The 24,725-nt window shown below is 43.5% G+C and overlaps 1 protein-coding gene across 1 annotated transcript in view; it reads right to left on the bottom strand.

Annotated features, from left to right (window-relative positions):
- IQSEC1 (IQ motif and Sec7 domain ArfGEF 1) overlaps nucleotides 1–8,328 on the bottom strand; it is a 103,521-nt gene extending 95,193 nt beyond the window's left edge. The window contains 1 exon segment of the mRNA XM_036738888.1: nucleotides 8,166–8,328. Coding sequence (XP_036594783.1) covers nucleotides 8,166–8,230 — 65 coding nt within the window. The 5' untranslated portion in view covers nucleotides 8,231–8,328.
- Between the last annotated feature and the right edge of the window lie 16,397 nt (nucleotides 8,329–24,725).

Below are 24,725 nucleotides of genomic sequence, written 5' to 3'. Positions count from 1 at the left end.
CGCTATTTATAATAGGAAAAAAAATGGAAACAACCCAAATTGCTAACAATAGGGCAGTGCCAAGCAAACTCTGGTATGAAATTACATACTAGGTCAGAGGTTCTTAACCATTTTTGTGTTTGGACCCCTCTGGTAGTCTGGTGAAGTCTAAGGACCCCTTCTCAGAATAATGTTTCAAAAGGCATACAATAAAATACAGTGGGTTACAAAGGAAGCCATTAATATTGATATACAGTTATTAAAATTTTATTTAAAACAATTACAGGCCCAAGGCAATAAAGCTGTTGAAAATTACAAATGTATTGAGTATATTAATACATAGAAAGCTGCAAATGATATATCATCAAGTTAAAAGAACAGGACACAAGATAGTATGCGCACACTGATTATAGATGTATTTAAAAGATCAAGAGAGAAGCCTTTTTGTTCATCTTCTTTGTGTAGTTTAAAGTCCCAGTGTCCGCCCAAGCCAATGGTTCTGTCTTGTCTCTTTCTGCCTCCATTTCCCATCTTTGTCAATTCAACTTCAGCATCTGTTTTAGTTCCTCTTCCCCCCTATAATGAGCTCTGGCCCCGGAATGGAGGCAGCCTTCACGGGTAGTCTAGCCAGAGGAAGGAGGGGAGAAGACTCAAAGATACTGTCCTTGGGTGGGAGCCTGAAGCAGAACTGGCAAAAGGCTTACTCACATCTTCAAAAGACTAGAAACAGCCACCAAAAAAAAGTACAAGGAGCATGCTTTGGAGCTGTGGAAGGGCAGTGAATGATGCTAACTAAGCTTGGAGACATCCATCTTGAGAGTGCTATTGTAAAATGAGATCTGGGTACCCAAAGGGGCAATTCTCAGTGGATTTAGAAGATGCTTCAAGTACTGCTGCTTCCTTTACTGGTACCAGCTAGAGCAAGGGTTCTTAATCTGAGGGTCCATTACTTGATTGGGGGGGTGGGTGTCCTGTGAACTTGAAAAAACATTACATCTTTATTTTCACTAACTTCCAACTGAAATTTAGCTTTTCCTTCGATTAGTTAAAAACATTATTCTGAAAAGGGGCCCATAGGCTTTAGACTGGACAAAAGGGTCCCCCCCAAAATAACTTAACACTTTAGAGGGAATTGACCCAAATGCCCCAGGGAAGGTCCAAGCCACATCAAGTTATACTCGTTAGGTGTCCTGAAAACCAGTGGGTTGCTTGGTGAAGAAGCAGTGAACTCCTCCCATCATAGAAGTTACTTCAGTAGTAGTTATATGTTCATTGTCAGGGATTCCAGGGCTGGGGGAAGGAGGGAGAGAGGGTGGGATTCACATTTAAGTAGAGAAATAGATGGCCATTCCAACTCTAGAATTCTATGAATATTCCTAGGCCACAACAGTCTTCTCCGTCAAATTTCCTACAACTCCACAATTCCATCCTTCTACCACTAAGTAATTCTTGCCAACAGCAAAATTGAACGCAGGCAACCTGTATTTTGCAATTTCTCAACTCTACAGGCAGTGCAATTTTATAACACTCTTTAATTTTCCACTTCTTGGTAGACCATTTCAGTTCACTGACTTGCAATACCATATTTTAAAATATACATGCAGCAGCCCAGAGGTTTTAGTTTTCTTCCGACCAAGTCTTCAATCTGTTACACTACTTTGAATTCCACTTCCTCAAAACATAAGATGAAAACCTCATCGCTTCCTTAATTTTTCCTCCTATCTATCTGTTCTCTGCCTCTATTGTTTAACTCTGGGCCACTGGGCAGGAGCAGGCAACTGTGGTTAAGTCAGCATGAAGATCTGAGGCCTCCAGGCCAAGTTGTCCCCAAGCAGAAAGAAACAAAAGTTATTAGTGTGATGGAACTACAGAATTCACATCTGACACTGTGAATTCCTGTCTGGTACACACTGACATATAGAGAAAGAAAAAAAATGACCCATCGGAAGGAGGAAATAGTGAGTACCTTTTACTCTGTATAAAAAAGGCACAAGAGAGTATGATATTAATGGAGAGATGGAAGAACAGAATTCAGAAGACCAGAGTTCAAAATTCATGGTTCTAGCTATGTGAACTTCAAAACTAAGTCACCCCAGTGTCCTTGTCTGTAAAATGAAGAAGCTGGGCTGGATGATCCTGAAAGGCCATTTAGTGGGAAAAGCACTGGATGTGGGGTCACAAAGATGTGATTTGGAATTCCAGCTCTAATACATATGTACAATCGTAGAAAGCGCTTTCCTTTTCTGCACCTCAATCTCATCAGTTCAATGAAGGGGGTTAGCCTAGAATTATTCCGCTCTGACAGCCGGATTCTATGAAGACAAGATTATGTTGGCAGATAAATTCCTCCTGGGCACTAATTTTAGCCCATTTCAGAGGAAGACTATTCATTTGTGCTAACAAGGGGGAGGATTCAATCATTCCAGATATTCCACTTTACAAATGATTCTCCCTTCCTTTACAAGGACCAAGCTTACTGGCCCAAATGCATTTGGTATCCCTGAAGTAATCAAAACATGGTAACTGCCTTTTGTTTATTCGTGATGCCGAATCAGAGCGTATACCTAGAAAGGGAACTTGAAGATCAGATCTGACCCTTTCATTGTAGAAAAAAGTCCATGTGAAGTGACTTGCTTAAGGTCAGTTAATGGTATATCAAGAACTAGAATCCAGTTCTTCTGACTTTAGGTCCATCTTTCCACTACATTAAGAAAAAAAAAAGCTTCGTAGCCTATATTCTTGTATACCTACAACATTCTGTTTGATAAAAAATCAGTGAGGATGAAGCTGCTGCATCACTGCTCTGCTGGTGAATCCTGACTTGGAAGTGGAAGGGAGATTTGCGGGTCTGTGGGAGTTATAAAGAAGGGTTGGGCAAAGCACCAAAGAGGGAATAGCTGAGGTCCCATTGATCAAATCACAGCTGTGTAGCTGAATATTTAAAGCAGTTTTGAAGTCTGGGGATAACCAGAAAGCCACAAGAGTACAGCCTCATGTTCACTGCAGCTAAATGTTTTTGCTGCATTTTATTTAACCTCCTCCCCCTCCCCAAAAGGGATGTTTTATCAGCCTTAAGACTAAAACAAAAACAGGCGACATCATGATTTTTTCACCTAGAAAAGGACGAACAAGACCTCTCACTGAAACACAAAACCATACAGCAAAAAATAACGCTTTGGGATCTGGAGGCAAGAGGTGAGTTTGAACCCTGCTATGACACTTATCGTGGGTCCATGGGCAAGTCACCTGGCCCTGCTATGCCTTGTTTGGTCCATCATCTTTAAAATAAGGATGCTAAAACTTGAATTTCTTACCTCATAGGGTTATTACAAGTAGGCTTTATAAACCTTGAAGCACTCTAGAAATGTGAACTATGGAGCATGTAATAATCACATAATACTATGAGCAAAATCATCCACCATGGCTGTGTGCTGGGCCTCAGAGAGCAAATTAAAACACCAATGATTTTAGCACAAAGTCCATAAACTAACAAAATGAAAAGACACTCTGAATACAGCAAATGGCGGCAAAAGCACAGCTATCATCAGTAAAATGGAAAACAGCTAAAAGCTGTGCAACAACACTCAGCAACAACTTTTTCAACAATAGTGTTGTAACAATATTGTGTGACAACCATCATCAGCTTTAAGGAGGGGAAAGATCATTACAACCCAGTTTAAAACAAAAGGGAAAAAAAAACCACCTCACCAAAACCATACCCCAGGAGGACAGCAAAAGAAGAAATATCTGTAATCAACAGTATTTAAGTCCCTGAAACTAAAATGGAAAGAGATGACTGGTGTAGTCACAAAAGGAGGTTTCCTATTCCAAATACAGAAATACAGAAAATTGGTACCACTCGGGTTGCATTCACCCATCATCACAAGATACCAACCCCAAATACAGGATAATTCTGCCTGTCAGCAGCAACCAAAAAGGATTCTTAAGTGTCTATGAATGCCTAACACTAGGAAACTCCCCAATTTGGGGCAGTGCCATTGATCAGATGGATAACACACACTGGTAGGTGGCAATAGGCCATGTTTCCAACCATAAACTTCATCAATTTTCTCTGATAGCAACTCTGGCTCACCAGGCTGGAGCTGGCCAAACAAATAGCTCTTCAAGTCCATATCAATTAATTTCTCAAGAGATATGATGGATTTTAGGCTCATTAGATTTGTTTTTTAGGATCAACTCTAAATTATATTTAAGAACCCAAGTGACCACCCCTGTTCCATTAAGTCATTTTCTTTACCACTCAAAATCAATCTCTCCCCAGAGTCTGTGGCTATGCTGGATCACAGTTTCAAAGAACAAAATTGCATTTTTTTTTCTCTAAGTTTTCTGGGGTGATATTCCAGGCATGATTAAGAAAGGGAGAGAAATAAATTATAAAATGTCTAAATTGGGAAGGGGCCTTAGAGATGATTTGATCCATCCTCATATACACATGCACACCCCTCAGTCTTCTCTCTTTCCCTTCTTTCTGTCCCTGATCATGTGACCCATGAGAGCCACCTCCATCCAGGACTGGAGCTGGCCCTAGGGTAGGGGACTGCTGTCAGAACCAGAACCCAAGAAGACTAACAGATAACTCACTACTTCATCAACAAGCATGTATTAAGCACCTACTATGTGCTAGACATTGATGAGAATGTGAGTTTCATAGAACCTTGAACTCTCAAAGCGGTGCTGCCCCAGTGGAGACAGGGAGGGTGATATGGTGGGCCTGTAATTCTTTTCTTAGCCAATACCCATTTTAAGTGGTCTCTGACTTCTTCAGCGCAAGGGCTTCTCTCTGTGTCATACACTCGCATGCTGGGGACCACCTGGCAGATAGTATATAAGGAAACAGGCTCCCACACAGTTCATCTTCAGCAACCCCAGCAGTCCCTTTTCTTTCCCTTCTCCCAACCTCCTATTTGCTCAACCATCATGCTGTTTATACAGGCAGTGGTCAGGATAAGCCATTATTCTGGAGCTGAAGTTGTGTAAATATTAACACAACTAGTACAGAGTTCGGCTTCCTTGGGAAGAGATATAAAATTCTAGCCGGGTCATCTTCTAAGGGTCATCCAGTCCATTCCCCTGCCTCCAGGAAAGCTTATATCCGCCAAAACATTCCAACCAGATGGATGAGTGCTCCTCGTATTAAAGGATATTTTATGATATCCTTTCATCAATCAACAAGCACTTATTAAGTACCTACTATGTGCCAGGCACTGTGCTAAGGACTAGGGATACAAATATAAGAGAGACTAATCCTTGTCCCATATATATATACATATATATGCATATATATGTATGTATGTATACATACATATAATATTAACAATATATAATTAACAAGGTATTATCCAGCCATTGCTTGAAAGATCTGTAATGAGAGGAAACCCACTACCTCCTAGGCAGCCCATTTCCACTTTTGGTTAATTGCTAATTTGTTGCTAATTATTAGGGGAAAATTTCCTTACTTTGATCTGAAATCTGCCTCTCTTCAGCTTCTACCCATTTTTCCTACAAAAAGAACAAGTCTCATTCTACTTATATAAGACAGCCTTTCAAATATTTGAAGAAAGCTATCCTATCTCCCACTAAGTATTTTTTTTCCTCTGGGTTAAACCATCCCCATTTCATTCAACTCGGTTTTAAAATATTTTACATTTAAAATCTTTAAGTAGTATGTATAATCTAGCTAGAGCCTATCACCTGGCTTCCTAAGTCTAAGCCAAAATTCCACCTTCTGCCAAAAACCTTTCCAGATCCCCCTTAATTCCCTTGGTTGATTATCTCCAATTTATCTTGTATACAGTTGTTTTGCACATTGTCTCCCCTCCTTAGACTATGATTTCTTTAAGAGTAGAGACAGTCTTTTTTGCCTTCCCAGTGCTGAGCACAGCCTGGCATATTACAGGCACTTGATAAAGGTTTATTGACAACTTACTTCACAAAATTTATGTCCTAGAATTCTCACAAAATTTAGACCCTGGCAGGATTTGTGATGGGTGTTAGATGAGTGTTAGGGGTACAGGAAGGAATGCCTAAAGAGCAACCTTAACACCAGAGAGGCAAGGGAAATATGCCAAACCTGCTGGTTTCCTCTGGGAGATTTCTCAGACCACATACCAGGGGCACTAGAGCAAATGCAAGGGATTTAGGAAGCTAACTCCGACCAGTACAAAATATAGCGTGGGTAACTTTAAAAATAAGTGTTTGCTGGGTGCACCTGTGTCTTGGTCCTGCCTGCAACTTGGAGAGCAGCTGTTCTCCATCTCCTCTGAGAACAGAACCAGTGGAAATGGGCTGGAAGGGTAGCAGGAGAGATTCTGAAGGTGATCATTTCCAAGAGTTAGGGATAGAGGGACTAGCCTTGTGATTTCATTGAAACAGAAAAATTCTCCCTGCCAGTGCAAGCTGTCACTTTGCAATTTATAGTATCAGAGTTGTCTAAAGAACTGAGTGAGAGATTTAGTGACTTGTTCAGAAAAAAACAGCCATCAGACGTATCAGAGCTACAATTTGAACTCATATTTTCCTAGACAGCTCTCTAACCACTACACCAAAATGAGTGACAGGCATTGGGTCTTTCACTGGAGGAATATAAGAACTGGGCATCTTCCCTCATTCCAGTCTAGAGATGATAACTGGGTCATCATACTTGGAAGCAATTTAGTTACCCAAGGTGACTGCTTAAGATCTCTTGTGGTTACTGTATTTTGTTTGGGAAGAAGGCAGCTGGAAGGAGACAAGCAAAGAAGAAGGAAGAAATTGGGATATTATGTTGAGTTAATCATCCGGACCTTAGATGCTCCTAGGAGGAACCCTTAAGACCTGGAAGAGGTTGCCAATGTCATTTTAATTCAAAGACAGATGATGCTGGGGCTACATTTTCTTTGCTCCCTCCTTCCCCCCAAGTAAAGTTCATATCTTAATTGAGTGTCAAGCTTGAGAAAAAGGCCAGCTCCCTATCTTCCCACAGGCTGCAGAAGATGGAATCAGTAAGAACACTAAGTTTTCCTAACTTCAGAGCAGCAAGGATAGGCATCCCATCCTCAGGGTCCCAAGGCTGTTCACTACCAAGGCTTAGGGTAGGAGCAGGAGCGGTTTAAAGAAACGGGTCTGTAACCACCCAGCAGTGCTATGTGGAACACATTTAAAGACATTTAAAAAATAAAGATCTTATAGCACCAGGAAGGATCCTCCCCCTGAGTCACAGTTAAAAGGCCCCTCCTCCTGGTCTCTGCCCAGTACAGTTCTGTGCAGTGGAACCCAAGTGTGCAGCTGTGCTGTTGATGAGGGGGAGGGGAGCGCTGGGCACTCAGATATGAAATCTATATTCATCACACACAGGCATACTCACACAGACACTAATACAAAAATTAATTCACACTCCACAGACACATATCTAGATTCTCTCACATACTTCTGGACTCACAGAAATGCATTTACAGACCTACAGTCCAAAAAAATTCACACAAATGTTCTGACACACAAATTCACTCAGGGACTTCCTCTGATACACACACGCACACACACACACAACAAATGCATGCTCACACTTCTAGGCTCTAGAACAAATAAACAACAAATAGTTTCTCAGACACACAACATATTCATATTTACACTTGTAGACTTTCTGAGACAGAACTTAGTATAGTGCCTGGCACACAGTAGGGGCGAAATTAATGACTGATAATCTGCCGGCGCCGTTTCAGACCGTGTAATACACAAATACACACACTGGCACACCTGGGCGCTCTCTCTCTCTCTCTCTCTCTCTCTCTCTCTCTCTCTCTCTCTCACACACACACACACTCACTCACTCACTCACTGACTCACTCCCCAACTCTTGTACACACGCAGCTGCCCAGAAGCACCTCCCTTCCTTCAGACCCTCAGACCAGCGGCTCCCTCCGGCCAGGCTCGGCTCCGGGGTCCACGCATGCACCCCCACGCCCGTGGGCTCGCAGCGCTCCGTGTGCCTGCATTCCCGGACACTGGGGGCCATTCCCCTCAGCACACGCACGCACGCACGCACATTCCGAAATGACAATCTGCGGAGCCGGAGCCCAGAGCCCAGAGGCCGGGAACCCGGGACTGGGGACTGGGGCTCGGGACGGCAGTCCCGGGCAGTCGCGCCCCCTCCCCAGCCCGGTCCGGCCCAGCGGCCCCTCCAGCCTTACCAGCTGTCAAGCTCCAGCTCCAGCAGCGACTGGGTCCGCTCCGAGTTGCAGTGCAGGCACCACATGGCTGGGCCCGGGCCGGGGGCCCGGCCAGCCCTGGGCTAGCCTCGCCCTCCGGCGCTGACCTCGGCCGCCGCCGCCTCCGGGCCCGCGCCGGCTGCCAGCCCGGCCGCCGCTACCGCCGACCCTCCCTCTGGAGGCTGCCCCGGAGCCCGTCCCCCAGCCCCCGCCCCCGGCCCGGCCCGGCCTCGGCCTCGGTCACGAGCCCGAGCCCGCAGCCGAGCGGGGCTGCGCGAGGGAGCGCTGGGCAGCAAGAAATGGGACCAACAGCCAGCCGGCCGGCCCGGGAAGGAGGGAGGCCAGGGAGGGAGGGCGGAGAGGGGAGGGGGTGGGGGGAGGAGGGAGGGGGAGAGGGGAGTGAGCAGGGGGAGGGGGTGTGGGGGGAAGAGAAAGCAGAGGGGAGGGGGAGCCTGGACGGAAAGGAGGAGGAGGGAAGACAGTGGTGAGAGGGGAGGGGAGCGGAGAGAAAAGAGGAGAGGGAGGGGAGGGAAGAGACTGGTGGGAGGGGAGAGAGGAAAAATAGTGGAAGGAGAGAAGAGGGGAAAGAGGAGAAAAGGGAGAAGGGGAGAGAGAATGGGAAGAGGAGAGGTGGAGGAGAAAAGAGCAATTGGGGACAATAGAGGAAAAAAAGAGTGAGGAAGGGGAAGAAAGATGGGGGAGTTGGAGGTGGGAACGGAGGGGAAAGGCCGGATGGAGGGAAGAAGGGGCTGGGAATGGGGTGCAGAAGAATGTGGTGGACTGGCGAGAAGAGAAATGAGACGAGTGGGAAGAAGTCCTGTCCCCCACCCCGGCCCCAGACGGAGTCTTGGAGCCCCAGCTACAAACCAGCGGTTTCAGGGAGCAAAGCTGAAATGCAAGTGGCAGAAATCCTGACTGAGGAAGGGATGCTGCTCACCTCCCCCCCAACTGTCTGTCTGGAGGGTCTCCCCGCCTGCTTCCCCCAGCCGCCACCCCCCCCCCACACCCACATCTTGGAAAGGCAGCCGGGCTCCGGGCTCTGGACCCAGGCCAGATCCCCGGCACAGGCCCCATCGCCGTCTGGGGAGTCGGGAGGCCTGCCCATAAAGTGAGCCCGCCCCACCAGCGGCCAGGAAACCGGGAATTCCAGGAGAGGAGGGGATGAGAGGGGGGAGATAGGGAAAAGAGATCCATCCTCCGCAGTAGCCGCAGCATCCCGCACACTGGGGAAAAGGGGTCGCAAAGCTGGTGGATGTCAGTAGTCACCAATGCGTGGGGTGGGGAGAGGTGGTAATACGAACCACCACTTCCCCGTTCTCTCGGCCCCCTCCCCCCAGCTGCCCTATTAACTTTACAGGGAAAATAACGGGACTCTCAGTTTCCCCATCTGTAAATGAGGGAGTTTCCTTTCCTTCTAAATCTATGCCCTTTGTGAACTCCCAACTACCAGAACGCATTCCTCTCCACTCTTACAGTCACAACCTGCCTTAGGCACTAGGGAGGTAAAGATTCTAATTCCCTCCTACACTCCCCCCTTTCCCCAAATAAGATGCACCCCCACCCCAAAAACCCCACTCTGCTAACAGTATTGCTACACTTCCTACACAGGACCAGTGCTAAATCCTCTCAGGGTCTTGCCTTTTTCAGCTGTTTAAAAAAGGTTTGGGCCCCCAAGATCTCTTCAGGGTTGAAAGTCAAGGTTAGAATGACAGAGCTAAATCTAACTATATGATTCTATAGGTAAGTTAAAGAGGCTGTTAGTATCACAGCAGGGCAGTCCGTATGAAGGCAGGAGAATACCTCTCCCCTCCAAACCCAATTAAAACCTCTCCCCCCACCCCAACCTGTTGGGGTTTTTTGGGGCATTTAAATATTTCCCTTGGCTTCTGTTTTCTTGGTTTTATAGTCAATAAAAATAGGCCCAACTGAGGGGTGGGGACTCCAGTGTTGATGCAATCACTTAGATGGTTAATATTTATTTTTATTTAGGTTTTGACTTGAAGCAGGATCTTTGTACGTACTCCCAGACTACACCCCCTGCCTGCCCTTCCTCCACATTTCCCAAGAGTGGACAGTTAGATACAAACAACCTCAGTTACATACAGGTATGTGTAAATACACATTGTCTGAGGTTCCAGGGTAGAATGTGCTTTTCCTTATGTAAAGAAGGTTAGGGGAGGTCACATGGACAGTGACTAAGATCCTAGTAAAGGAGGATTCCTTAGCCTAGCACACTGAAAAGCCATACAGATCAGGCTTAGTTACTATACCTGGGGTACTCTTTCTTCTGGCCAGAACCCCCAGGGAAGCAGGGAGCCTCCTCTCTCTGGAGGCCAGTTGGTAGGCAGGGCAGCAGTGGGGAGTTTAGTGAGGGGCTGGGATGGAGCAGCAGGATGTGACTCATGCCAGGGGACATCATAATTTGTACTCTCTGGGCTTTCATCTGGGGGGGGGGGGACGGGACTCAAAGGGCCTTACAAATGAGCATTATTCACACAGCAGATGGGGAAACTGGGGCACTAGGAAGGCTGAGAGGCCTCAGGCAGGCTTAGGAACAGGACCCAGGCACTACTCAACTCTAACAACCCGGCAGGCACACTCCCTCCCAGTAGGAATACAAACAAGAGACTGTTTTGTGTGAGGGTCCGATAACAGGGCTACGCTGGATCCAAAATACTGCTCGCCACCCCCCCCCCCCAAGAAATGTTCTCTCTCTATTTTTTTCTGGCTTCTCTTATTAAGGACTTGCAGTGTTTTCTCTGCTTAATTTAAAAATAATCAACAAAGCCACTCTGGTTATTTCTTTGAACAATGCTCACACTGAGCCCTTCTGAAAAGGGAAGGGGCCTTTTCAATCCAGTAGCTAATAAACCCTACTGAAGAGCCACAACCACACCCACTATGCATCTGTCTTGGGAGGAAAAAAGGACTTGAAATGGTCAGGTCTGGAAAAACTAGCAGAACAACCTGAAAAAGGCAGGCTAAAAATAGATTTTAATAAATGGACCAGAAAGAGAACTCTCTCAAACCCAGCTGTTCTCTGGTTTTGCAGGCTTCGCTGGCCGGCCATGACAGCTACAAAACATTTCTTCCCCAAGTATTCCAGGAACTTCTTCCATGCATGGAGCCCCAGCCTTAGGAATGGTTTTGGCTGCATTGCATGGGCTGGGATTTAGAAGAAAGGACTTGAGTTTCCTTGTGAGCATTCATTAAGAACAGAGGAACAGGCCTCTGGAAACTAAATGCCTATTAATTTTCTACTCTGTTTTGCTGTGTTTTGGTCTGTGTGTGTGTGTGTGTGTGTGTGTTTCTATAGAGTTAACTGCACCGGCTATTAATAATTCAATGCTCTATGTAAGGAAGGAAGCAGAAAGAAAAAAAGAGAAGGAAAAAGGAAGAAAGTTATGCCCTCAAGAGACTAAAGGCAACTGAAGTCTAAATAGCAAACCAGATGGTCAAGGTTGACTCCCCAAACCCACCCAAGTCACAAAGGACCAGGGTTCTTTCATTAAGGGAGCAGAATCTCAAGAGTCGAAAGAGACTTCATTGCTCCAACTACCTGAATAGGAATCCCCAAATGCATTTTTAAATACTCCTTAACTCACTTGTACAAACTGATGCAAAGTGAAATAAGCAGAACCAGGAAAACATTGTACATAGTATTAGCAACACTGTGTGATTATTAACTATGAATGATAGATCTTCTCAGAAATACACCAGTCCAAGACAAGTACAAAGGACTCATAAAGTCTATGGATAGTCTATGTGGATATGCTATCCATATCTAGATAAAGAACTGATGGACTAAGAAGGCAGATCGAAGCATATTTTTTTTCACTTTATTCTTTTTCTCATGGTTTTATTTCCTTTTGATCTGTTTCTTTTTCCATAACTGTGACAAATACAGAAATACGTTTTGCATGATAGCACATGTAGAAACTATATCAACCTGCCTACCATCTTCAGAAGAAGGGAAGGGAGGGGGAGAGGGCACAAAATTTGGAACTCAAAATCTTGTAAAAATGAAGGCTAAAAAATTTTCTTAATACGTAGCTGGGGAAAAAATAAAATACTTCTAAAAATACATGCATACATACTTCTTAACCAAAAGAAGTACCACCCTCCTCCTTTATGAGGCCCTCTCTGATGCCCTACCATTTTTGCTCTATACTCCACCAGAAAGTGATTTTTCTATTATTGATGATTTCCTGGAGTTGTCTTGAAGACCCCTGGTACAGGGATAACTCAGTTCCTCCCAAGGCAGCCTATTTCAATTTTGGATAGCTCTAATTATCAGAAATTTTTTCCCCTTAAACCAAGAATTGTACAGATATTATTATCATTTTACAGATAATAAACTAGGGCTCAGAGACACTAAATGACTCACCCAGGGTCACACAGCTTACATGCTTCAAAGGAAGGTCTTGAACTCAGGTCTTTTGACCCCCAGGCCAATGTGCTTTTTTTTCCTATTGTACACAAAGTCCAAAGAACACACAGTGTATATCATTTGCCCCTCACTGGCACCTTCCTCTTTGAAGACCTTAAAGTTCATTCTAGTGCTCATGGGTTTGAGGAGAGTCACATCACCATTTTCCCAAAAGGACTTCATTTGAACTTAGGTACAGCTGTCTCCTGGTGCTAATAAATCAGAAGTCAGGATTTTGGACTTTCGTTCTTGATTGAATCCCAAGACTACAAATGCTCTGATGACCTTGGTTGTGCTTTGATTGTTTGTTCACACTGTCCTGTTCTCTCCCTTCCCTGGTATCTCACTAGTTATATATCACAAAAATGTAATACTCTGATGTGTCATGTTTCCTCACCAGAGGGAAAAGGTAAGAACTGGGAGAAATGGATCCATCTCTGTTGGGGATGAGACAATAAAGCAAAATTCTAGAGTTGCTAAAGTTCATTTTTATTGTGCTAGATCCTCTGTCATGGCAGCAATCATATTGAGGCATTTGGAGGCATTGTCTTAACTGGGGACAGCTACCTGACTCCCAGTTACTTATAATGATTCCCATAGCAATTTCTGCAGCTCCACTGGTACAGAATGCCAAGATGAAGGGGCAAGGCACCTCCTCTCAGGTTGAGGACAGTGTCACCTGGGTGACACTCAGCAACAACCCACTGAATGGGGGACACCAGAACGTTATTTTTCCGCTAATTATTATCAATGTCCAAAATCTCTGAGTCATCCGGGAGTCCTCCACTCCTCTTTTATCCCCAAATCCAGCCTATTGCCAAGTACAATCTATTCTGTCTCTGAAGTAGCTCTCAGACCTCCTGCTTTCCAATTCTATTTCTGCCAAGCTAATTTAGGCTCCAGTCCCCTCTTTTATGGACTATTGCAACAGCCTTGTGGATTCTTGTGCTCTAGAGCTGGAAGCAACAACCAAGCCCACTCCTCATTTTACAGGTACTGGGAATGCCCTCCTCATCTCTGCCTCTTGGAATCCCTGGTTTCCTTCAAGACTCAGGTCAAATGCCACCTTCTTTCCCGAATTTTTTCCTGGTTGTCCCAGCAGTTAATAGTGCCGTCCCCTCTTAGATTACCTTGTATCTACTCTTAAGTATCTCTTGGATGTACCTATTTATTTACATATCTTGCTCATTAGACTGTCACCTCCTTGAGGACAGGTATTGTTTTTGCCTTTCTATGTACCCCTGGTGCCTTAGCACAGTTCTGACATAGTGAGCTTTTAGTAAATGCTTGTTGATTGATAGACAACCACAGGAGCTCCCTATTACCTCCATGATTAAATACAAAATCCTATGTTTGGATTTTTAAAGCTGTTTGTAGCCTGACCACTTTTTCTACCTTTCTAGTTTTCTTATACCTTACTCTCCTCCTTATTCTTTACTTTTCAATCCAGTGGCACTGCCATTCTTATTGTTCCACAAACATATTCTACTACCAAAGTCCAAGGTTTTGTTTTTGTTTTTTTTACTGGCTGCCCTAATTTCTAGAACTCTCTCACTTCTTATCTTCTCCATTTCCTGGCTTCCCTGGCCTCCCTCAAGCCTCAGCTAAAGTCCTACCTTCAGCAAGAAGCCTTTCCCAGTCTTCCTTAATCAAAGCTCCTTCCCCCCAGAGTTATCTCCAATTTAGCCTGAATATAGCTTGGAACTTCTTGCTTGCATGTTGTCTGCCCCATTAGAATGTGAGCTCCTTTTGTTTTTAAGTAATTAATTTTTAGTTTTCAAGATTTTGAGTTCTAAATTTCCTCCCCTCCCTTCTCTCCTCCCCTCCCAAAGACGGCGTGCAATCTGATCATATTAAACAAACTTCTACATTAGTCATGTTGTGAAAGAAGAATTTGAACAAAAGGGGAAAACCACGAGAAAGAAAAAAACAAACAAAAAAAGAAACTGAAAATAGTCTGCTTCGATCTGCATTCAGACTCCATAGTTCCTTCTCTGGATGTAGATAGCATTTTCCACCATGGGTCTTTTGGAACTGTCTTACATCATTGCATTTCTCAGAAGAGCTGATAGACTGTGGGCTCCTGGACCACATTTCTTTGCATTTGTCCCCCCTGTGCTGGCCATTAATAAATGCTTGTTAACTTGATTGATAATAACAGTTGATAATTATCTACTGCTTTTAAGGCTTAAAAAGTACCAAACATCCATTATCTTATTTGATCAGATAAGGAAATTGAGGGGGGAGAGATTATGTGACTTGCCCTAGGCGAAACAAGTAACCAAGCTAGAGTTAGAACTCAGGTCCCCTCTCTTCAAATCCAATGCTTTTATGGGGCAGATGCCTCTTAACCAATTCTCCTGATTGGCCTCCCTCCCACCAAGCTCCAAATTCTCTAATCCGTTTGGAGCATGGTTTCTTATGCAGTCTTCCTGTCAATTATCACTATCTGTGATCTTTGAAACTTTATGGAGAACAGAAAAGACGCTGCAGGCCTTGGAGAAAGGCAAAAGTTGTCCCAGTTTTCTAAAAAAAGGCAAGAGACTGGAATCTCCAAACTATAGGCCATGGAGTCAGACTTTGATTCCTGGCAAAAATGTAGAATGTGTTATTAAAGAGATGGTAACCGAATATTTAGAAGGGGAAGTGATGAATTTCAAAGACCCAGCAAAGCTTCAAGAACAGATCATTGTCAAGCTAACCAAGTTTCCATATTTGACAGCTGAGACTCTAAAAGATCAAAGGGAAACAGTAGAAAACAGTTTACTTGGATTTTAGCAGACCGCTCAATCAAATTTTCCATGCTTTTCTTGTAGAGGGATGGAGAGATGTGAACACAAGCAAATTCAGAACTAAATGAATGGCCAGACCCATTAATGATTTGGAGTCAACTTGGAAGAAGTCTTTAGTGCAGTGGCCCACCTGCTGAACATTTTTACTTATGACTTTGGAAAAAGGAAAAGATGGAATGGTTAACTTTTTTTTTTTAGATGAAACAAAGCTAGGAGGGATAGGTGGAGGAGAATAAGGATTCAAAGAGATCTTGACAGCTTGAATATTGTGCTGAATCAGATTTAGGTGTCCAAGTGTATAGGGCACTGGGTCAAGAGTCAGGAAGATCTGAATTCAAATCCAGCCTCTGATACTTACTAGCTCTATGGTCTTGGACAAGTCACTTAATCTCAGCTTGCCTCAGTTTTCTCAACTGTAAAATGTGGATAATATCAGTAACTATCCTTCAGGGTTGTTATGAAGATTAAGTGAGATAATATTTGTGAAGAACTTAGCACAGTGCCTGGCACATAGGAGGTACTTAATAAATGCTTATTCCCTTTCCCTTCTCCTAATTGTTGTTCAGTCATTTCAGTCATGTCCAACTCTCTGTGACCCCATTTAGGGTTTTCTTAGCAGAGATACTGGAGTGGTTTGCCATTTCCTTCTCCAGCTCATTTTACAGATGAGGAAACTGAGGCAAACAGGGTTAAGTGACTTGCACTTGCACTTAAGTTTAATGTTCATTATTAACATTTTCTCCATCACTTTCTTAAGTCTAGCTAATCAACAAATTAATAAGTCAAGTCCTGATTTATACTGTCTCCCCCCTACTAGATTCTGATCTTGAGGGTGGTGACCATGTCTAATTATTATTATCGCTATTAATAACTCACACATATTAAGCGCCTTAAGATTTATGAAATGCCTGTCCTATGACAACCCTATGAGGTAGATAATACCCTGAAAGTGCTAATTAAATGCTAGTTGCTATTATTGTGCCCTTTTTACAGCTGAAGAAACTGAGGTTTATAGAGGTTTCGTGATTTGTCCATGGTCACACAGCTAATACGTGAAATTCACTTTTGTATCTTCCACACTATCTGGCACCTGAACATAATGGACAAACACTGATAAATGTTTGTTATAAAGGACGTTATTAATATAAAATGATTCATAATAATAACCAACAATGCATGCTGAGCATCTTACAGACCTTTGGGAGCACTCATTTTGGCTATGATTTGGAGGGTAATACTTCTATTCCCATAGTTATTAACCTTTCAAAAGGAATGTTTCAAGGTTTTAACTTCCATTCTTCTGAGTTGCCAAATTGGGAGGCAGGTTTGTAGGGAGAGGGGTATGTGCCAGGAGAACAACAGGAAGGTCCTACCATCGCGTTAATTCTTATGACATGGAAGTAGCCACTTGGGCAAATAACAGAGAGGGGATAAAGGGGCAGCGATCAGTATTAAAAATTACTCTCAGCACCGTCTTGGGCATGCGTATACTTGGTTAGACACCTGACATACTGAAGAGGTTTTTATCCTGGTAGTAAATTATCATAATGTATGTCATCTGGCTCAAGCCGATACTGCTAAAATGAGATTATACTTGATTTAGAAGCAGAGAATTTCAGAGCCAGAAAGGTCCTTAGAGATCATTTAGCGTAGCCCTCTTATTTTACGGATGAAGAAGAGGGAGCCTGGAGAGCAGCATGGACCTGCCCAAGATTACAGACAGACTGCCTCGGTGGCAAAGCAAGGACTAGTATCCAGATTCCCTTAATCTCTGGTCCAGTTCTCTTTCCTTGACAGATAACTGTGTTCTCTGAATTATCATAAAAAACTGTAAGAACTGATAATACGGACGAAATAAGCATTCGCTAAATGTCTGCGGGGACTGTGCTAGGCAATTTACAGTTGTTATCTCATTTTATCATCCTCACAATAACCTTGGGAGATAGGGGCTAATGTTATCGCCCCCATTTTAAAGTTGAGGAAATTGAAACAGACAAAAGTGAAGCTACTTGCTTGGGGTAACATGGCTAATAAGTGCCTGTGGCCAAATCTGAACTCAAGTCTTCTTGACTCCAGACTCAGCATTCTATCCACTGAGTCACCCAGCTGCCTCTAATAATGAACAGTTAATGAAAGGATTAAGGAATGCTGTAAGAATGTGTTGAAAACAATTAGAGGATGTATTGGGATAGGGGAGAGTTGTCATGTCACTGGTTTGAGGAAACTCCCTTTGCCATGCTGACTTAGTCAATATATCCTAGGGAGTTGCCTGAGACAGAAGGGGATTAAGTGACTTGAATTGAATCACAAAGCTAGTAAGTATCTGAAGTAAGATTTGAACCCAGGTCTTCAAGATTCCAAGCTTAGAACGCTATTCATTAGGCCACACTGCTTTTTTGGGACTAGCAAATTTGGGTCACATGAAAAGAAAGTAGCTGGTAAGATAAACTGAATGAAATAATATACTTCGAGCTAGGAGCTACAAGTCAGGGAGGAGAGGACAGGTAAAGGAGTTCTGAATGTATCAGTCAAATATCTGATTCAATCTAGAAGTCATTTTACCTTGATGCCATTTTCAAAAGGGATTTTAAAAAAAAATGGTTCTTCTGGACGCCATTCATTGATCCATTTCAATGGGACCACTGGAATTTCACACAAATCTATGTATTTATTTGGTGATAAAAACCAAAATCTTTGTGTTGGAGGTTACACCAGTTGGCCTTCAGAGTCTCTCCCTACACGAATTCCTGTAGGATCTCATCACTTCTCTGGTACACCATGTCTAAGCTATGCTTCATTGGCCATGCACTGTGGATCCAGTTTTGAGAAAAGATAGCAACGTTAGCAAAATGGTCAATGTGATCTATTAGCATAGTATAATGGAAAGGGGGTTGGATTTGAAGTTAGAAGGCCTGGGTTTGAATCTTGGCTTACATGCTATTTTCCTGCCAGTTTGAAGGGGTAGTGAGGCTTTGTGAGCTCACCAGGGTGGGAAAACTTCTTTCACCAAGCCCTCAGTTATCCACTATGTGCCATCCTAGGAAGCTGTCTCAGGCAGGTACGGGTGATATGACTTGTCCAATGTCACACAATTTACTTCGTCTCTCAGGACATTGAAGGAATAGGATTCTATTAACTCTAAAGTCCCTTTGATCTTTAAGTTCTATGACCTGGACTTAATGCGTGAAGAATTTTTTTTCAGGATAAAAAGTTTTACTTCTTGTTTTGTTCTAAATTTCCCCACTTCCTTATATGCACACTACCCCCAACCTTCAAGACCAGTGTTTGTGAATTTTTAACATATTTAGAAGCAAACTATTTCTCTCAGCTCCATCCCAGGAAGGAGTCAGGATCTGCCACTCACCAAGTCTGAGGTAGCTCCCTGGTACTGGTTGGAGCTTCCCCAGACGGGGAATGAGGAAAATCGGTATCTGGGAGGTTCCTATGCAGGGAGGTGCCAGAAGCATTGTGGGGATAAGACACATTCAGGATTCAGGATATAGGTTACAGGACACCAGGATACTGACTTCTAAGAGCACATAGGTGGAGAACAATGTAAGGAATGAAAATAGCTTCAGTACCAGGCTCAAAAACAAGAGGGTGGGGAGAAGGGGGAGGGAAATGATGAGAATCAGGGTCAGGCTGCAGGACTCCATACCAGGCTAACAATGGGAGTTTGGGTTTTGTAAACCGTTTCCTTTATCTGTGCACTCGGTATCCTGGGGATGAACTTTTTTGCTTAGATGCCTGAAGCAAATCTTGCCCTCTCGAACCCTCTAAATTTGTGTTGCTGGACAGCTCCAGCTGCCCCTGCCCCCTTTATTTTCCAGGGAAACAGTCATCTCCAGGACATGGAGGACTGCTGACCCTCAAACCGGTGCTCTATTGCCAGATGGATTTGGGAAATACTGTTCTCTGGAGCACTCACAACAAATCTATAATTTTCTCTTGGAGGTAGGATGGGACAAAGAGGTAAATAAAGCAACTTGTACCTAAGCTAAAAAAACCAAGTCACTGCAACGTCCCGGGCTCAGATCATAATAACAATTGACTCCTAGATTGTGCTTTAAGGTTTACAAAGTCCTTTGTGTACATTATTTTGTCTGATCTTCACAACAGCCCAGTGAGTTAAGGACCGTGGGTGTCATTATTTCCATTTTAAGGATGATGAAACTAGTCTTCAGAGTCCACTCTGTGTCATGAAGAGGACCAATTGGACATTTGCTGCTTTGGGAAGACTGTTGGCCTGCTGAGGCCCAGCAGACCTAGACACAATTCTGGTTTGCCTCCCATTCATGCCTACTAACATCAAAGGACTGGTCTTATACACAATAAACTTCTTCCAAGGACCTCGATGAATAGGATGTTGGGATTTTACAAAATGTACATTCTGGTATAGAAGTGAGAATGACCTTTGGTTACTTCTGTCAGGAAGAGAATAAAATCAAGAAGCTAAGAGGCAAAAGATGAAGGAGGAAGTAGACAGGGAAAGAAATTAGAGATATACATAGAATAGAATACTGAAATGTCAGAGCTTGATGATAGAAAGTCCTAGCAAAGAATGACAGAGAGAGGACACGGAATAGGGAATTCTGTTTTAGGGCTGGAACAGCAGGGCATCAAGTCAACTGAGGAAATGTTCCAAATGACAAACAACATTTAATCCATATCAGAGCCAAGTATGGTCTCATCAGTGGCAGAAACGAAGGCCCTGAGGACAATTTCCCTAGAGACTGGTACTTGTTCATAGGACACCAAGCTTACCCATTAACACACAATTTATATCTTCCAGTCTGTAAAGACAGACCTGAAGCATCACCATATTGGAAGGGACCTCAAGAGTTCACTACACCAAAATCAAGCACAGAGCCGTAACATGCATTCACTGGCTACCACACAAGAAGAGAAGCTCTTTGGGGCAGGTGTCTATTCTGGATGAAGCCTTGCCAACTGCAGGGCCTTAGGTTTGTTCCTTATTGTTTGGGCTCTAATCCTGTGGGTTTCTGGCTATTAGAGAAGGGGAAAGTTCTCTATGCTTCAGATTCTGCCCTTCCAAGATGGAGATCATGAAATAGGGCCCCATGCCTTCTCTGAATGCAAAATGCCTTTTGTCTCTTTGGGCTGCTAATTGGAGAAGATGGAGGGAAGCATTGTATATGGGATAGAAGTCACTTTTTTGAGAGCAGCTTCCAATTTAAGCCCAGAAGACCCAGGCAGGCATAGACTAATTGAGATCTCTTCCTTTCAGGGGCCCGTCACGGCCACCTCCACTTCCCTCCTACTCCCCACTCTTCTCACTTCAAACAAGAATTAATCAGTAAACATTTATTGAGTTCCTACTATGTGCCAGCACTGTGCTAAGCGCTGGAATGATGTCCAGCTGAGGGAAGGGGCCCTGTTGCCCTGCAGGAGCTAATGAGAACACATCATCCCCAAGAGGATCCTAGGAAGACAAATTGGTGCCCCCTTGCACATTTGCCTCTCCTCCAGCAGGATGTTCTTTCCTTTTATTTATGCTCACTGGCCACACCCCAAATGACAATGCCCAGCAACTATGCCAGGCCTGAAAACCTAAATAGAGTATGAGGGGAAAGGAACATCCTTACAGTCTGCAAGCTTTACTACCTCAAGCTCCATTCACAAATCAGTCACACACTCTCCATGCAGGAAAAGAGCAATCTGAATCCCAAGATCATTTGCTTCTATTCCCAGCCCACTCTGGGCTATTTTCAGCTCCCTCCTCTGGGAACACCGACCTGAAAATAAATGGAAAGAAAACGGTGACCCAGGAAAGGGCTCTGTGGCGTTAGCTAATTCCTTCTGCTTATTTCATCAGTTGGCATTTTGCAAGCTGCTCCAAGAATGTAGGTGTAAATGAAAGGTCTCCCTTCTTGGTACTCCCTCCCGCCCCCTCCCATCCTGGCTGGCTGCTTGTACCCCTTTCTCCATTCAGGATGGGAATCTGATAGCAATTTGCATTCCTTACCCATATGCTGGTTAACACCCAGCTCCTCTGCTCTCCAGCAGACCTGCTTTTCACCAAAGTGAATGGGTCTGATTAAAAGCATTCCTCTCTAATAAAAGAGATCTTAAAAATACCAACAATACCGGGAATCTCAAAGGAGTTTGGCTTTAGCCAGGACTAGGGAGGATGGAAGTAGGGCCTAGGGGTGGAAGAATGTGGTAGTTAGCAATTAATACTGAAGTCACTGAAGAATCTTTCTTTAATTATCTCATCTCCTAGTTGCTTCTCTTCATTCAAGCCCCGCCAATTCCTCCCCCCAGTTTAAGTCAACAGCTCTGAGTCTCTTTGGGCAGACAGAGGATTACTGGAGAAGAGATGCTGCAGCGTTAGCTCAGTGAGAGATAAAAGGACCGATGAGGGGGTAGGGGAGTGGGGAGGAAATTTAACCCATGTGGAAACCCAGGTTTCCTGGGGTTTGCACAAATCTGTAAAAGAGGTGGACGGTCTAGGGATTAGAAGTCGGAGGAAATATGTCTGGTTCTGCTACTGGCTACCTGTGTGATCGTGTTTCTCCAGGCCTTAATTTCACCAACTGCAAAAGGCTAGATTGCACTTAATGACCTCTGAATTGTCTCCCAGCTTTAAAATCTCTGATCTTATGATCTCCTAGAATCCAAGGGAGATCTATAATTTTAGAATTGTACAACCATTGGGAACAGAGACGGAGAGGAAGAAAGCCAAACAGAAGCATCCAGCCAGATGGCCAAAGTCATTGGGCAGCTGTGGCCTGGACACATGGGTGGTGATAGAGAGCAAATGAGCTTCTTTTTTTTTGTAAATGCCCCAAACCCAAAGTTAAGGCGACATTGGGGGAGCATGTGTGTAAGCAGGAAGTAATTGACCTTTGGTGCTCAGCTCTGCAGAGACCACAACCCAAATCTTGTCCTCCAGGCCTACAGCCTCATTACTGTGGCTGGATTGGCAAACTGCAGGGGCCTAGAGGAGCCACAATGGAAGCCAGGGGGGGCTAGAGATGAAAAATGAATAATAGATGTAGAGCTTCCCTAAGGGAAGGGGTATAATCATTCCTGACTTTTATGTAGCTCTTTATGGTGATGGAGCAGGCATATATCATTAGCTCATTGGATCCTGACACCTACCCCTGAGAGGTAGGCAGGGAGAATGTTGTTTATCCCAGGGGTCATTTGAATCTGTGAATTTATTTTTAAAAATATTTTGATAAGTGCATTTTAAATATAATAGTTTACTTTGGAATCCTATGTGTATTATTTTATGCATTTAAAAACATTCTGAGAAGGGATCCATAGACTTCGCTGGATGGCCAAGGGGGCCATCACACACACACACACACACATACACACACACATGTTTATCCTCAATTTGCCGATGAGGAAACTGAGGCTTAGAGGTGAAATATCCCCCTTAAGATCACATGGCTAGTACTGGGGTGAACTAGAACTAAGTCAAGTTGCCTGATGTCATTGGATTACTCCAGGACCAGTGGGGGACACTGGATTGCCTCTCAAGAAGGGGACAATGTAGAAGTGTGGCTAGAGGAGAGTAGATGAGAGTTAAAAAAACTATTGAGATGTTCACCTTTCTAGTCTACAAAGTCCTTTCCCTACAAACTCCCTCGGGGAGGTAATACAAATATTTTCCCCCATTTAACAGATGAAGAAACTGAGGCTCATAATGAATGCTTGAGTGACTTGTCCAATTTCACACAAGTAATAAGTGGAACCAATGTGTTATGACTCCGAGTCCTCCATGCCTTCCTTTTTTTGGAGGGGGGTGTTCTAGATCTGTGATTTCATTAGTATAGGTAGCAGTTATCTTTCGATACCCCCTGGGGTAGCTGAGACCCTTTTGGGGTCAAGAGGTCAAAATTATTTTCATAATAATATGTGGCTTGATTATTAAAATTATGAAAACATTTCTCCCTTTTCCAACCACACATCTTTGTAAAGCTGAATATTCTTGATAGACTTCAACCAAAACAACATATTGGAGCAGATTAAATGCAGAAGCCAATGAGAGAATCCAGGTGTCTTTTTTTAAGCTAGACATTAAAGAGATTTGGAAAAATACATAAAACAATGCCACTCATTAAATTTTTCTGTTTTGGAAAATAGTTATTTTTCATAAAATATATTATTTACATTAACATGTGATATGTTTATTGTTATTTTAAATGCATTAATAAATATTTTTTAAATGGATCACTTTATTTCTAATACAGTAAACACCTATAGATGAACATGGATAAACAAAAGCTCTTTGGGGTCCTCAATAATTTTTAAGTAAAGGAGTCCTGAGAGCACAGGCTACTAAATTGCACAAAAAGATCCCAAGCGTTACATATTGACATTATCTATATTCTATTGTGTTTTTATTTATTTTGTTAAATATTTCCCCATTGCATGTGAGTTTGGTTCTGCATTCACTTGGGAGTGTTACAGTTGCCCCTGGGAATGTGGTAGCAGCAAAGTGTTTGACACCCCGAATGTAGGAACCCTAGGTGAGGGGATTCCTTCTATCAAAGCAAATCCAGCTGATGTTCTACAATTTATCTTCTTAGAATTCCCTGGGGCTTTTCCAGGTCAAATGACTTTCCTAGGGGCACATGCTAAGTGTTAGAGATAGGACTTTAACCAAGTTCTTTGGACTCCTAAGTCCTCCTTCCCATATTCTATATTATCTAGAGGGTGGCTCAACGTCAGAGCAGGTTTAGGTTTCAAGGTAGTACAGTCCAGATGCTCATATATACACAACACCAGTAAAAGAGCAGGCAATTTTGCTAATGGGGCAAATTAGAAAGTGGTACATTGACAGACATGGAAGGAAGGAAGGAAGGAAGGAAGGGAAGAAGGGAAGAAGGAAAGAAGGAAGGGAGGAAGGAAGTAAGGAAGATAGAAAGAAAGGAAGGATGAAAGGAAGATAGGAAGGAAGAAAGAAAGATAGGAAGGAAGGAAGGAAGATAGAAAGGAAGGAAGGGAGGAAGACAGGAAGAAAGATAGGAAGGAAGGAAGCTAGGAAGGAAGGAAGATAGGAAGAAAGGGAGGAAGGAAGGAAGGGAGGAAGACAGGAAGAAAGGAAGGAAGGAAGGAAGATAAGAAGGAAGAAAGAAAGATAGGAAGGAAGGAAGAAAGATAGGAAGGAAGGGAGGAAGGAAGGAAGGAAGATAGGAAGGAAGGAAGAAAGATAGGAAGGAAGGAAGCAAGGAAGGAAGGAAAGAAGGAAGGAAGGAAGAAAGATAGGAAGGAAGGAAGAAAATAAAAAGGAAGGGAAGAAGAAAAAAGAAAGAAGGAAAATAGGAAGGAAAAAAGAAAGGAAGA

Source organism: Trichosurus vulpecula, chromosome 9, assembly GCF_011100635.1.
Source record: "Trichosurus vulpecula isolate mTriVul1 chromosome 9, mTriVul1.pri, whole genome shotgun sequence".
Lineage (NCBI taxonomy): Eukaryota > Metazoa > Chordata > Mammalia > Diprotodontia > Phalangeridae > Trichosurus > Trichosurus vulpecula.
This window is presented reverse-complemented; position numbering and strand designations above follow the sequence as displayed.